Below are 16,279 nucleotides of genomic sequence, written 5' to 3' on the forward strand. Positions count from 1 at the left end.
GAGGATAATTATCTTAGAAACCAACCCAATTACCCTTCTGAGATTCACTTCCTGCAAGAGGAATAAAGAGTAACCACCGTCTGCAGGAACGGTACTTGAACACGTTTTAAGTTTGGAAAGCATATGCCAGCCAGTTTTACCTTGATGGTTCTGGGATGCTGTAGAGCTTGTGAGGCCAGGAATGCCAATAAACTCCCAAGCTTTCACAGGGAGCAGTCCGCCCATCCACCACTGCTGCACTGTAAGCTGTGCACAAGAGACTGCAGATCTATGAAGAAGTCTGTCCTGACTGCATCTCAGAGAAAAATCACTCTTGTGGTCTAACTGCTCCTTCTTTCAAACTTCATTCAGCAGGGTCTCACTTACAAAGAGGATTTTAAATAGTGAAGTGAAAACTGCCACCCTCCTGGGCTGCTGGAAGAATCCATCAGGTAAAAGGCTGCATGACTGCTCTGAGGCGTAGTGTTTACTTGTACATAATTTCTTTATGGGATCACTGATGAAATCCACACTTCCACCACTGTGACTGTTTCAGAAACTGAGCACATTTCTGAAGGAGATGTCACTTGAAAGCCAGTAGGGGCATGAATTTTAATGAGTATATTGGGTTACCCACTTGAGATATTCCCAGTGATGGGACAACCTAACATTTGGGATAGCAAGCAAGAGCTAAAAATAAAAAGTAGGAGTCACCATTCAACATCAAAATTTGGAAAAAGCACATGATTTCTCTCCTCTAATAGCATAAGTATTCAAGAAGAGTGTACTTGGGTAAACTGCTTCTTCAGATGGAGCTCCAAGACAGTACTCCCCTAGATGAAATATCATTTTGTCAGGGGTAAGTAGTCAAAGTTCTCTCTTTCCCAGTCAGACCGAGAACATGCGGAAAGACCATATTTAAAGAAATAGGAGCAAGTGAAAAAAATTTAAAAGAGGACTGTCTTTTGATGCAATTGAACGCGATGCTGTGGTTCTAGAGGGGCACAGTTTTTCAGAGCAGTTTGCAAATACACAGTAGGTCTGGAAAAACTCCAGGTGCAATTATATGGAGAAGATCTTGCAAGACTGCTTGAAATGAAACTACATTAAGCCTATTGAAAGTGTCTCAAACTCTGTCAAAAGCCAAAAATGCTTGTGATGCAGCAAGGGACTGAGGATGTTGAGCATATGGCCTGCAGGAAGGGCAAGCTCTGCCAACTGATATATCATCATGAACACAGCTAAAGAGAGGATGTCATCAAGAACTGCATGAGAAAGGAGAACTAATTTAATGTGATGGCATTTTGAAGTCATTATCCAGTCTAATGCAAAAAACTTCACAGCCAGGTGTAGCATTCACTTGCTGTGTTGTGAAATAAACTCTGAATAATCATAGCTGAGTAAGCAACTAAAGAGAAAACTGAAAAGTTTATCTTGGCTCAAAAAAAAATTGCCTCAAGTGTAACTGGGATTCAATCATCTTGAATTGTTAAGAACCACCAGTAAAGCTTCTAAGCTGACCTTTTCCTGCAGTGGAATCAATCAAATAGAAAGGATGAAAGTCTGACGCATTTCCAAACAAGTGGTTAAGTATTTTCTTACTATAGCCCATTTTTGGGTGTTTAAAATACACCATCTTCCCTGCCCCTAAGTTTCAGACACACAGTTCCAATGAAGCTATCTGAAAAGCAGGACCCCAGATAGTCAAACAGCAGCTCCCAGGTCCCAACCTGCAAGCTTCTACTAAGCTCAATCCTATTGTACAACTGTCAGATCCCACAGCTCTGCTCCTCCCACAGCCAGCTAGCATTAAAATAAGTCTGTGTTACAATGAAAGCTTGAAATACTAATTTTCTATGGAAGCAAATGGAAGAGGTGGATGCCATCTGTCAAATTTTTTTAATGAATCCCACCCTAAAGGAAACTTTATACAACATCACGTTTTACACGTTGTGGCAAGATTTAGCATTTTTGATAATTTTTATGCTGCAGAATTGCACGTCCTCAACCATACTGAGGCTACGAAACTTAAACTCACTCATGTGGTTGCTTCTTTAATACCATCCTTCCAAATCTGAGTTGAATTTAAACATCATTCTGGAAGTGCTAAGAGCAGAATGTTTCATGACTTCTTTGCAGAGTTAAACAAATCTTCCTAATTTGATTACTGGTCATTTTTAAAGGATACACAGCAGATGGGACAGATACCTCCCAATAGCTGGCAGAATGGAAAAAAATTGACCTCACTTTCTACTTTTCCTGCATTTTCAAAAGGTGAGAAAAAATTTTAGGTAAACACACTTTTTTCCTCTACTACCACCAGGAGAAATACTTGTAAGTGGATACAGTGTTACAAGGGAAGCACCTTGTTATCTTGTTCCTACACAATTTCTCACAACTTTTGATCTTGAACACAATAGTCTCAATTATAACTTTTCTCTGTATTCCCACCTTCACCTTCTGCTAGGGCTTTTCTGAATAGTTTTTACAAAACTTCATAACAGAAGATTAGGGAGACAAGGGCACTGAAAAGCAACCATTTCTCCAGTTTGCACTCAGCTTCTCTTCTAGCCTTGCCTTCCGAATACATGCTGCATCGGTACCGAATACTGTCAGAAGAACACGGTACCCACCCATTCAGGCTCACATTTTACATTACACCTTGTTCAAGTTTCAGTGAACATCCTTTTTTATGATTACTGCTGTAAGATTAACAGTATTTTCCCCCCAGACTTTCCTAAAACATACCACCTCAGTACATTTTATTTCACTTCATTTCTGCCTGTAGTGGACTACATATGTAACAGAAGATGAGAAAATGCCAGCACAACACAGATGTGAATGGTCATTAAATATCTCCATTTCTATATTTAAAGAAATTAGTCAGAAGTTTGTTTCTGTGAGGGCAAGTATAATAATTTCAACCTGTAATTTATTGAAATACCCTTTACACTGGGTACTCCTTCAGTTGCCTTGAGAAATATCATCAGTTTGCCAGGGCTATATATCGGCACTACTATGAGTTAGTCAAGAAAAGTTACCACCACAGATGGTACAATTTTACTGAAATTTTGCTTCAGCAATTTTGCTGAAGTACTCCTCTGCTTCAATACAACTGAAGTGCAAATAAATAAATGCCTCAATTGGAGAATATATGCGCTATGAAATTACTGGCTCATAGATGTTTTCTTCAGGAGTGCAGAACTGATGTTAACAGCTTCTTAGCAAAATTTCAACCAAACCACAAAGTTCTGCTTGCAAAGCATGTCAATAATAAGACACCATCTATCTCCTCATTATTTTGCTTTCACATTGTGAAATCAAAGCAATGGTAGGGCAGAGCACTTCAGTTTTGCCAATAAGGTCTCTCTACACTCAGACTTCTGATCAAGCCATGGATAGTCACCAGGATATAAAGTTCTATTTACAAAAATTCTTGTGGACAACAAATTAAAAGATCAGGGGACACAGTCTTAAGCTGCACCAGGGAAAGTTTAGGCTAGACATTAGAAGGCATTTCTTCACAGAAAGGATGATTAGATATTGAAAAGGACTGCCCAGGGAGGTAGTGAAGTCACTGTCCCTGGAGGGGTTTAAGGGAAGACTGGATGTGTCATTTAGTGCCACGGTCTAGTTGATGTGGCAGAGTTGGGTCATAGGCTGGACTTGATCTCAGAGGTCTTTTTCAATCTTGATGATTCTTTGATTAGCTTTAGTTTTTCAGGATTTTTGACATCCATTAAAAAACAAACCAGGACTTTTCAGAAATGTCCAAAGGCAAACACCACACATTATAACACAAAATCCTGAGGAGGTCTGGTCATCTGACGTGGACCCCTTCACACGTCACAAAAGTAGTGTAGCAAAAAACAGCACACCACTACAAAACATTTCTCAAAAGTTAAAAATATTGTCACTTGTATCATCATCAGACCTACATCTGAAAGCAACTCTAGGTTTTTTTTGTGTGTTTCCTAAGCAAACTGACCCAACTTGGATTAACTGAGTTTGAAATACACTGGGCAGAAATGGAATAAGAGAAGACATCAAGAAAGTCACGGGAGAAATATGTGCAAGACATGGAGTCTCCAGATGCAAGCTGCTGACTGAAGGATGTTCAGCAGGACAGAAAAACTCAATGTAACAGAAACCAGGTTTACGTGGTCAAAACCTGGAAGAGATGGGGTGACAGTCTAGAAACGTCACAGCACACCCCTGAGCTTCAGCCCACATCCTTCAGGCAGGAGAATGACCAGTCAGTGCTGGTTCATGTCATACACTCTCTTAGGGCAGGGACAAAGACACTGGCAGCTCTTCTAGTCAATGACACAGACAAGTAGGAAGCTCTCCACCTACAAATTTGGGTTTTGAGGGGCTTTTCACACGCATGCCACACTAATATTTATGCATCAAGGAAGTGGCAAAATCAAGGAGGAAATTCTCCTACTACAGTGCCCTCATGGCGATGAAATCAATAAAGCTGAACAGTATGTGTACACTTCTTATCCTCTGTAATAATGCCATCTTATTATGTGCATAGTATAGATTCAGAGGAAAATTACACTGCTCTCTCTGGAAATCTTGTTTCCTTCACTGCAGAAGTTGAAAAAGGTAGAGTAGACAAGGGTGCTGGGAAGTCAGACACCTATCTATGAACTATTCTTCCAGGCCTCCAGTCTGAGAACCACAGAATACTCACCCCTTTCCAAATGAAATTAATCAAGATGTGCTTAAACATAAGTAATATATAAGTGTTACATATTTTGACACATTAGTTATTTTACCTTTAAAAACAAGACTCTTCAGGTAGAAGGTACCTTTGCCCTACATGTCCTGATTCTATACCTGCAAAACAAGTGCTGTTTCCCACCTTTCATTTAAAAAAAAACTAGGAGGAAGAAAGAAGAGAAGGCAGCTACATATGTGAAGAATCTGGCATAAGGATTTTAACAACACTGTTTTCAAAGCCAAGTATTAATTGTGTGCAACAAAGGAAAAAGAGACAGACTCCTAAAGAATGAAAACCATACATTAATAAATATTGGCCCAGTATGTAAGCACTTTTTCCAAGCACACTGGAAGTGCAATCCTTTATAAGGGAAAAAGCCCCAATATATATTATTATGCATAACTGCAAGAAGAGAAAGTAAAGATCATCAGGTTCTCAAAATAGCATGAGAAGTGTTTTCAAACACTGTTTACATGCAAAACCCTGTACAATCATGTCAGAATAGAGGTATGTTCACCAGTTTATAACAGTTCATGTTCATACTGATTCCCAAGGAATAATGCAGTCAAAACAAAACTTAAGATTCCATACCTTGATTATTTCCACCAACTGATCCACACCACTGTCACCTGGAAAGATCGGTTGTCCTAGTAACAGTTCAGCCAATACACAGCCTGCTGACCACACATCTAAAAAGGGAAAGGTGGAGGACAGGGAAAGGTATCAGTAAAATATACATATTAAGCCATTCATAAAAAACCCAGCCATTTTAAGCTACTTTATCCTTTGCCATGTTTGATAATGTACGCAACACAGCTAAAAATAAAAACCACTCCTATCCTACTGTTATCAGATACCTGGTATAAAACAACAGTGTGCAGATAGTCTTAGAAGTCAAACTGTGAGAAAATGAGAACCGGAAAATCATGTTAAATGCCGTAATATATTGACATTAAAACTTACACATGCAGGGAAAAGACCATAAAATGCTTGCCATTTCTAAACTGAGAATTTCCCCAAACCCTATGTTGGTTTAAATCACTGATTGATTATTGATTATGAACTATGCATAGGTATCGTGCAACACAGTGGCTGATGTTTTTACTGTTTCTGAGTGTTGAATAGACTAAGTTTTTCATACATCTATTGAAAGCATACATGCACTGACAGATGAACCAGTACTGCAAGTACTACTGGTATCCTGAAGTACTTGATGATTAAGGGATCTGGGAGGCAGCCTCTTTACCCAGTCACTTCAAGATCTAATCTTTATCCCAATTCCATTTGCCAACCTGGATGAGTAACTGAACTGCAAGACACAGATCACATGTCAACAGCATCTCTACAAGAAGCCTTTAACTAATTTTTGTATGTATACCAAAAACTTCAAGAAGTCCTTAGGAGCTATTCCTCCTACATGAGGAAAACATTCAAAATCTATTGCAGGTATATCTTCTTAAATAATTAGGCAATTCAATATTACAGAAGCAACTTAGGAATGTATCTAAGTATATTACAGAATACAGTATTTTATTTTTGGAATGTAATTAACCAAAGTGAAAAATCTAACAAAGCAAATGCAATAAATACTGTTTATCAGTGTTTGTGAGAATCTAATGTAATTGCATAGCAAATAAATGAATTTTAAGCTGCTCGACACAGTATTGTACTTGAATGCAGAAAACTACTTCTCCTCAAAAATAGATTCACTGTAAAGTTTTTGAGAAAGTCAACAATTGTTGAATGAATACTTGAAACCTTACACTAAAATCCAATCTCAAACAAGCAATCAGCAACAGAAGAGCCGTAAAGCTTAGAACATAAAGAAACACCCCAAAAGGGAAAACCAGTTCCCTTCCACCCATATGTCTTTAAACTCTCACCTACTTTTATGAGCTAGCCTTGATCCCCAGGAGAATTTATCTCCTGAGTCCTGTTCCACCTGAGATAATCTATGCTATGACAGAAATCCTTATTCCCTCATCTGTTTAAACTATGTGCCATCTCTGGAAGTGTTTGAGGCCAGCCTGGATGGAGCTCTGAGCAACCTGGTCTAGTGGAAGGTGTCCCTGCCCATGGCAAGGGATTGGAACAAGGTGGTCTTTAAGGTCTGTTCCAACTTAAGCCATTCTGTGTCTCCATGGTACTGTAAAGCAGGATATACACAACCCTGCCAGTTATGGCTAAAGGTCTGAGTAAGGAAAATATCTCTGACAGTTCTCCAAGCCATTATTATCACTTTGTCACAACCACTACAGAGTGGTGCAAAATAAAATCAAATAAAGATTTCAGGAGTTTAAGATTTATATCAAAATAATAAGCAAGTTAAAACACAGTTTTCTTTCCACCATTTCTAAAGGAAAGAGTGAGAAGGCTATGCAAAAATACTTCCCCTCCTCAAGAATATGGTTCAATTGGAACATACAGTAGACTAACACCACTGTCATTACTTCAGCTTTTGAAATTATTCACTTCCAAATCAAATGGACGCACTTTAACATAATGTCTCGGTACAGACATTGCATCAGGGTTTATCCTAAAAAGTAACTACTTACAATGTAAACAGTACCAGAAATAATTTGACATTTGAGTCTTGAATTTTAACAAGCAAACATACAAGTTGACGCTTTTTAATGTTTTAGTCACATTTAATAAAAGCTGATATGGCCACTGAGGCGCTAAGATCTCTTTTGGACAGCAAACTAAGAAGGAATCATGTGAAGAATGTTTAATTGCATCTAACTGCTAATCAATGTCTCTCTCTGATGGCTCCTGCTGTTGGACCAACACATCCAGCAAAACCATGATGCAAAGCACCACTTTTTGTGTCTCCCATGCATATTAAGTTTAGAGGAATTACATAACCGTTCAACAGAAAGATTTCTCCAGAGGTACTGAAGAGCTAGATTTAATGTACTAAGCAGTCAGAATGCTGTAACTTAAAATTCTATTTAAAGATACCTTTAAAGGATTTTAAATAAGCCAAGTCCATTAGAATGTCCTTTACAAAACAAGTAGTTACACCAAATCTGTAATAATTATTTACAACTCAAATCCTTATTTTGCACTGAAAATGTTATATACGGCAAGGAAAAATATTTGACAGAATATATACAAACAGAGCTGACAGGAGAGTAAGTCTTCAACCACAATTCACTTCCTTTTAAGATTTTGAAACTATGCTAGCATTACTTTTTCCAGATTAGACTGTGGCTTTTTTAAACTGTTTTAAATAACCTTCTGGTCTGACTGCTCCATTAGGCTGGCTTTGAGCTGTCTTTGCTTTTCCTAGTTTCCCTAAATGCTTTTGCACTCCACCAGCCTATTTTGGACAAGTCTGTAGGGCAGAAGTCTCAAATGCAATACCAAAATTTTATAAAAACATCAGGGAGCATCAGTGCTGGTGCCAAGGTGAGGAGGGTTCAGTCCTTTGGGGAAGTGCTGGGCTTCCAAAGCCTTGCCAAACTGCAACTGCAAACCAGTGCAGGTCCTTGTTCAAGAAAGCCAAGCACGAACAGCAGAGGGCATATGAGAAAGCTGAGGGCATCACATGGGAACAGAGGAAAAAAAGCAAGGATGTAGGTCATGAGGAAATAGGTGGCAGTGGCTGAGGAATACTTGTTGCATTCACGCTGGGTTTAATCCCTCAAACATACAACAAAATCCATCAGAAACCTATTGCTTCTTATGCACTTCTTATGTCTTGTTTAAAGTCTATTTACTTTTCCTTTATTTTGCCTGCTAACACTAAATACACAGTGAAGTATAACACAGGCATTTCAAAATCCCCATCTTTTTTCCAGGCATGTAATTTCACCAAATTCCAAATTAGGACTTGGGCAATGTTCCCTGGACAAGGAAGTGAACAAATCCTTGAAGCATCCTCGACAAAATCCAGAGAGTGGAGGCTAACTTGAGCAGCTTCAAGGAGGGACAGAAACCAAACACAATATACACAGGTATTTATACAACTCTTGATAAGCGATGTACAATAAGGAACAAATTAAGAAATGTCATCTCTGCTGAAACTTGATGGAATTTATGCCATTGACTAAAATTTGGTTCCAGGATAGTTTGCTCTTTTTTCCTCACACCCTTTATATCTTGCATTTAAAAATATATCTACCACATCAGGATGGTAAAATTCTTCCTCAAGCCTGAAGTAAACAAGTACTAATTTCTGTATTTAAAGATATGTTACTTAAAGGAAGTGATCAGCTTACAGTAGTTCCTTCCCAGAGACTTTTCTGTACAGTCAGAGATAACTGCTACAGATTAATATGTGATGTAACTACCTGCTCCCATGAGAGAAGAAGCATTTTCTGAACTATTTCTTTTCAGTATGTGCGAGTTAATTAAAGCAAACTAGGACTCTCATTCACACACTATAAATTAGCTATAAACAAGAGAGAATCTTAAAAAAAAAATACGTCAACAAATGGTCCTTATGCTAAACTAGTTGGGACAATGTGAAATTTTAGAAGAAAATACTGAAAATTACTCATTTTAAGAAAGCAGGCAAGGGTACTTTCTTCATACCTTCAGTGAAATGTAGTCTAAACAATACAGAGAATAAATACAACTGCCAGGCAACAGCAACCTTCAAACAAGCTTATTTCAGATAGCTGTCACACACTACAATGGTAGGTAATGCCATATCTTTCCTAGACTAAAGAACACTTAGACAAATACCATTATCACCTAACCTGCCTCCATTAATTTAAACACACAAAAATTCAAATAGCCTCTTGTACTACAAAACTTTTCTTAAATCAAGTCTCTACTTCTTTATTGATCCTCAGAGCTGTTAGATGGACATTGTCTAATAATATAATCTTCATAATGCCCTTGCTTTTGAATGCATTCTAGCATTACAGAAGGCAAGAAAACAAGTATTTCTACTTAAGTCAGGAAGAGGCATTTGGGAGGACCAGTGCAAAATACACTCCTTAGCTTTAATTCTGTAACCATGCAATAGCCATTTTGAATTGGAAATTAACACCCTGTCCACAAACTTCACTTCTTCTGATCTCAAACTCTGCCTTTGCAAGCTGCAAAGCTGGCCCTCTTCTTCACAGCACAAACAACATTCATTGATTTACACTCTAGCCCCTCTAACTCATTATTTGGAGGACATGGAGGAGGAAGGGAAAAAAAAAAAAAGACTGTTTCTCTCATCCACTTAGTACAAATTAAGAGCTTCCATTTATCTGGTGCTTCATGGGGCGCATTTACCTTCCTACTTTTTTATTACCCTCATCTATTCATCTCTGCCTCACTATTTCTTCATCTTGATGGACTTCCTCCATCTTGGAGGTGACTCAAAGCTGCTGCTCTGGAAACTGTGGAAACAAACCAAGAGTCAGAAAAGCAGCCCTGGGAAGTCACAAATCAATAGCTTCTAGTTGCCAAATGCCAGACCCAAAGTGCTTTTCACTGCTGCTTGTTTGAAACAATATTTGGGATGTCAGAACAATAGCAAAATTCGGGATTACAGGCAGGTGTGCTATGTTGGTAGAAGTTTCACACATCAAGCCACCACAGATCCATGGACTGAGGAGAAAGAGTAAGGCTGAAACATGAAAATACTTGAAAGACATGCTTGTTCCAGTATTTGGAACAAAAACTAAACACAGGTATCTCTATTCTTTTGCAATGAAGAGATGAAACTACAATGACAGGTGGTAGAGTAGTTCAGTAAATTTACACACCTGCTTACTTTCAGCACTGGAAGTTGCCATCTGAGAAAGAAGTAAATCCTTCTGACTGTTTGGCAACTGCTCAGGGACACACCTTGTGGTGGTTCTTCCCCAAAAAACTCTGCGACAGGCCAACTACACAAACCTGCAGAAGAACTTTGCTTCAGACTGCTGAGGTGAAACACTCATGCTTGCTAGGAAAGTGAATGAATAACTTCATACTTATTTTCAGACACCCCAAGAGAAGCCAGCAATGGTCATGCAGATCAATCCTTTCCTGCCAGTGGCTATAAATGGTCCCTCTGGAATGCTCCCAACTCCTGCCAGCGCAGTGGTGGAACAAAAGCACTGAGACCTGCAGCCCCTCGCTGTGCAGAAGCTCCACCGGCATCTGGTGGGCCCTCCCCTGCCCCGCCACCTCACCTAGGAAAAAACACAAGACTGAGGCAAAGCTCAGCTGCACAGCTTCTTTCCATACAAAAGGAGCTTGAGGCAACAGAAACATCTGCACTCACCCCTACTCCAGTTACTGTCCCAGGACAATGTAGGGGAACGTGGGCAGCCATCCCAGGGTTTCTCAGCAGCAGCATCACCCGTATGACCAGCACAGCCAGAACCATGCCATCAACATACTCTGGGATGCTATAACATGTACAGACTGGCAAGGAAGAAGCCTCAGCCAAAACGGTGTCATGGCATAGCTGAAGGGCTTGGTTTGGGAAAAAACCAACAAACCAGCCCCCCACTTCCCTTCCCTCCCCCACCCCAAAAAACCCAAAATAACCAACCAACAACAATAAAAACTGCAAATCAGCTGCAGGAAGTAAACTATGTCCACTCCCAGCAAGCTTTGGGGACACAAACACACACACTTGCAGAATTCATAGCCAAAAGTGCACAAAGGCCCAATCTGTACAAGCTATGAAGGCACCCAATTGACATGAATATTTGTGCCTGACCACTGAAAGATCCTGTAAAGTTCTAAGGCAGGCACATAACAGCTATTATGGGTAGGGATTTGTAGCTATTTGGCAACAGTGACTATTTAAGAACTCTAATAGGTCATTTCCCAGGTCGTTATTTTAGAAATAGAGTCTCAGGTCTGCTGGAGGCACCAACTGCAGTAAATGTGATTTGATGCTACTCTTACTATGGTATATGTTTAAATGCAGCACTAATGTGGTACTTTACAGAAGTGTAACAAACACCACATCCCCGGCTTAGTTATTTTTTTAAAGGGACCTCTTGGGTTAGAACTGAAGTCATGCACTTCAATGAAACAATCAAGATCCTAGAAGTTAAATGCCAGTTTACAGTTTGTTGTGACATCCAGGATGAAGAGACACATCCTGGAATGAACTGCTACACTGAAGAGCAAGTAATGTCATGAGGACAAATTCATGTGTTTAAAGACAACCTGGATGAAGCCAGACAGCCTAATGCAACCCCTGGTTACAATGCTAAACAAGATGACTAACAACTGACATTGTCATAATGCAGCTGGCTGTGCTGTCAAGTATTGGGCCACCAGTGTCACTGCCTAGTCTTAAAAAGGACTTCTTGCTCAGAAATCCTTCCAGTCATTATCCTATTGCAGCGCATTATAATCATAAGCCCTGCAGTACCATTAACAAACAACAAAAACCTTCATAAAAACAGCTAGAAGCCTTGCAGATAATGTAGGAAAATTTCTACTTAGAACACTTTTTAGCTTTGTATTCTTCATTGATTTTACTTTTACCACAGTTTTACCAGAGGATATTTAACTGGGGGAATAAAGATTGTAAAGCTCACTTTTTGTTACCACACACACAAGTGATTCTTACAGAGTGATAAAGACTACAGTGAGGAAAGGCTGTTATGCTAACAACTCACAAGAAACACAAGAACTTAAAAAAACAAGCATGCCAACATAAAAGTTTAAAAGGCAGCATTACAATACTGAAGCATTTCACAGTTCCCTACACTCTGAGCTATGGATAAAGCACTAATAATTACATGCTCTTTTCCTTCTTTTAATAAATCCCTCTATGCTTGTTGATTGGTTTTCCAACAAGCTGGATGAGTCTGGATGAACAATCCCACGTGAAATAAGGAAGGGTTCTCCCTATGCACCATTGCTGCCTAGCAGCAAGAACTAAGGAATATGTACAAATAGCAGCACCACAAAATTAACCCTCAGAATTTCTAGCATATTGCAGAACACTGGGAAACTGTAGAGCTTGTAAAAGCATTTCATTCCTGCTCATCTCCCAAATCCAAAGACTGCTAAGAAAAGAGGGGAAGGTGGACAGGACAGGAAGGAATGAAGGAGTATTAACTTAAGTTTCAAGCAATTCAGTGCAAATTTCAAAGAAAGGACTTGGAGGGACAGGTGGGATTTTTTGGCACAAGAAAGTCAGAACAACGACTCGAATTCAAGATATTTTTGAAGGCAAGTGAAAAATTGCACTTCAGAATGGAAATCTTATTAGAACCATTTTAGAGACCAGCAGGTAAAACAACAAAAATGGAAAGCACAACGTGAACAAGGGTCTGCAGTTGCAGCAAGAGACACTTTACAGGCTTATCTGAAAAGCAGTTTCTCCTGCTGACACATAAAATACACATTTTATGCAGCTATCCTCTGAAACAAGAGGTGTCAGTGCACTCTGATAATGCAGCTGAGCCAGTCTGTCAGCTCTCAGCTGGCAAAAAGATGTCAAATGGGATCAGCCACCTTCCCCTCACTCATGAGCTCACAACACTTGGCTTTTACCTGGGCTTTGCTGTTTCTGGACTGCACAATACTGCTGACTGCACTCACTCACAGAGCAGGAAGTTAACCTGCCAAAATCTCTTGTCAGTTGATGCTGAATCAGCAAATTAAACAGTAAACTGTGAGAGCCAGGGTATCCAGGGACAAGAGCAGGGGTGGGGCTGCCACTTCTGGCAGCAGCCAATAGTAAGTTCTGCCCTTGTATCTTTATTGTGCCACACTTACCCCAGACTACTCTTGGTTCTGCCTCTTTTCCTACCAGGAAGATATGCAAGAGTTGCTACAACACATACTGAATGGGAAAAAATTTGTGAGAGCAGGGAAGCCTTCAGGAACATGTTGAGGTGGTTTTTTTTTTTTTTTTGTTCCTTTTTAAGAACTGTAGAGTTAAAACAAGTCAGCCAGCCACTGAGTGCCACACTAGCTCAAACACAGTCAGTTTAAAAATGGTGGTTATAAACATAGGCTGCCAAAAGCTGATCATGATCTAAAAATCCTTTTGAAAACATTAAACCTTGCCTAAATGACTCAAGCCCACAAGCAAAGTAAAAGGTTCCCCAATACTGTGCTGAGAGCCAATTCTGCTCTTTTGCACTAGAACTCAGAAGGAGCCCAGGCAGTATCTTGACTGAAAAACTGAAGTAGTTACCAACAACCAGCCACACTGTTGTTCATTTCCAAGATTTTTCATTTTGCCATTCATTTTTGGTTCTCTACTGTAAGAAAACTTGGTTGTTCCCTGATCTCCATCAAACCTCCAGCTTCCCTAGTATTTCCATGACACAGCTATGTGTCAGGTATATAGAAAGAGTTCTTTGTGTTCAAAATTAATGACTAAAGGACAGTAAAAGCTAGCAGAATTAGTTGAATTAGAAGGACTGCTGTACACAATATATTAAAGTTGTAAAGAGAATTTAAAGTCAATCATTAGGTCACACTTACTTCCCCCATAAACTCTTTACAAAAAGCCAAGTAAATAAATTACAGATTTATATCTAAACCACAGCACATCAGAAGCAGTAGCTGGTTTTCTGCAGACATTTTTTACAGTTATTTCAAGTTACTAAAAATGCTTTTCTGGCTTGAGATCTCATTCCTACTTTTAAACTAAATGGCAATACTACATGGATTTTTTTTTTCACTTGTAATCAGATTTCCCCCCCCACATTGAAAAAGCCACTTTCCTAGTGAAATTAATGGTGAAATCTCAAAAGGTGTAGAAAGCACAGCAGCCATCTACAAAACATTTGTATTTCTTTAAAAAGTGGTACCTAATAATTTACAACCAAATTGAGTCCCCGGGGATTATATTTGAGATCTCTGGACACCTCTGCACTTCAGTACAGGACAAAATCTGAGGCAGCTGGTACAGATGTCAATGAAATGCACACACATACCTATACTGGAGGTATAATCGGTGGCCCCAAAGATCAACTCTGGTGCCCTGTAGTACCGAGAGCAGATGTACGACACGTTGGGTTCTCCACGAACCAGCTGTTTTGCACTGCAAAGGAAACAACAGTATTTCGGTAATGAACACTTGTACAACATTGCTGTGCACACCAACACTGAGCTTTGGCACTCTTCACCTACTCCCCCATTCCCAAATGTTGAAATACAATGTTCTTCTAAGCCGATGCAAACCGACTCCTTGATTCACTATGAAATCAGTCCAATCCATCAAGCATCTACCTTGTACTGGGGACAGGAAAGGAAATTCTGAGTACAATCTAGGTGAAAAACAGGGTCAAGTTTTTGGCCGCCAGTTGTCTTTTGACAGATACAAAGGCTTGTTCACAGTGGAAAAGAGGACAGAAAACAGTTCGGTCAAATGTAGCCACCATTTAAGGTTTAAAAGCTCTGGATACTCACAAGGACTGAGTGAGGTATTTCTGTCTGTTTGGGGTTTTTGTTTGTTGGTTTGCTTTTTTGTTTGGTTGGTTTTTAATTTCCATCACAATATTCTGCTCCTTTGCTACTTAAGGGAGTGTGGTATGAGGAGAGAAAGAAAAAAAAAGCCTTTGCCATTGTATTCACATGATAATGGTCCACAATTGACATGAAGGTTTCTCCGTAATCGATCAGCCACAATGGATCTAACCTACAGTATTGCCTCAATACTTCTCTTTGAAAGAATCCAAGAAAAGAATGGACCGCAAGAACACATTGCTTTAGGAACATGAGTCTGTGGGCATATTACACTTCTTTCTTAATTAACAAGTGCAAGACAAAAAGGAGCTGGAAGACGAAACTTCTCTTACTGCCCTTTTGGAAATATGACATTCACCTAAACAGCACCAAACACTGCAGAGTGGCAAACCAGTCAAATCCAGTGTTCAGCTCTCCAGACACCCCTCTCAGCCTTCAGTGAAGAACTTCCACCACCCATTTTAAAAAGTCTCAGTTTTCAGTTTTCTATATACAAACTACATTTAACAAATTCCCACTGATAAAAAATAGTAGGCATTCCCTTTATGCATTGTCAGTTTTGAGCTTCAGCATGATTCCTACTTTGCCTCAATCCTGGTGAGGTAATGCTGAGGAGATCCCAAGGCACCAGCCACAACGATGCACTGCTTGAATAACCCCCACATTCCCACTCACTCTGGGCAAGCAAATTTAGCAACAGCAGCTTCTGTGACCTCTCACACATATACCCCAACTATTTTACTCTGCAAAGTTACAGCACAATCTAAAGACTGAACTTTCTCAGAGAGAAATCTATGTCCTGTCTCACTGCAGATTGCCAGAATTTCTGTATCAGTTCTAAGGTGGGGGCTGGACTCTAAAGGTGATTCTGAGTGGATATTACAAATAAATGTGCCTTTGGAAACTAGAACATGGATGTCCACTATCCAAGAGCTTCAACTGGAAGTGCTGCTTCTGATATTGAACCTCTATGGTATTTGCAACATTAAGTGAATTGTTGTAAATGCAAGTAGACTGACTAGCGTAACATGATCCTTTTTAAGTTACAATGCTACCACGCCTGTACTCTCTTGCCAAACACACTTCACTGCAATAACTGGTTCTGGTTTTCCATGCTGCAGTATTTTCCCTGTGTCTTGGTGTATTTATTTCATTTTTCTAATACCTGCAAAAACAAGAGGCATG

At 39.5% G+C, this 16,279-nt stretch overlaps 1 protein-coding gene across 2 annotated transcripts in view; it reads right to left on the reverse strand.

Annotated features, from left to right (window-relative positions):
* GSK3B (glycogen synthase kinase 3 beta) overlaps positions 1-16,279 on the reverse strand; it is a 148,931-nt gene that overhangs the window by 36,736 nt on the left and 95,916 nt on the right. For both annotated transcript variants that reach the window (XM_059838086.1, XM_059838085.1), the window contains exons 6-7: positions 14,563-14,669; positions 5,300-5,397 (exon numbers count right to left, since the gene is read on the reverse strand). In XM_059838086.1, the coding sequence (XP_059694069.1) occupies positions 5,300-5,397; positions 14,563-14,669 (205 nt within the window). The remainder of the gene's footprint in view (positions 1-5,299; positions 5,398-14,562; positions 14,670-16,279) is intronic.

The sequence above is a fragment of the Haemorhous mexicanus genome, chromosome 2 (genome assembly GCF_027477595.1).
Source record: "Haemorhous mexicanus isolate bHaeMex1 chromosome 2, bHaeMex1.pri, whole genome shotgun sequence".
NCBI classification, from domain to species: Eukaryota; Metazoa; Chordata; class Aves; order Passeriformes; family Fringillidae; genus Haemorhous; species Haemorhous mexicanus.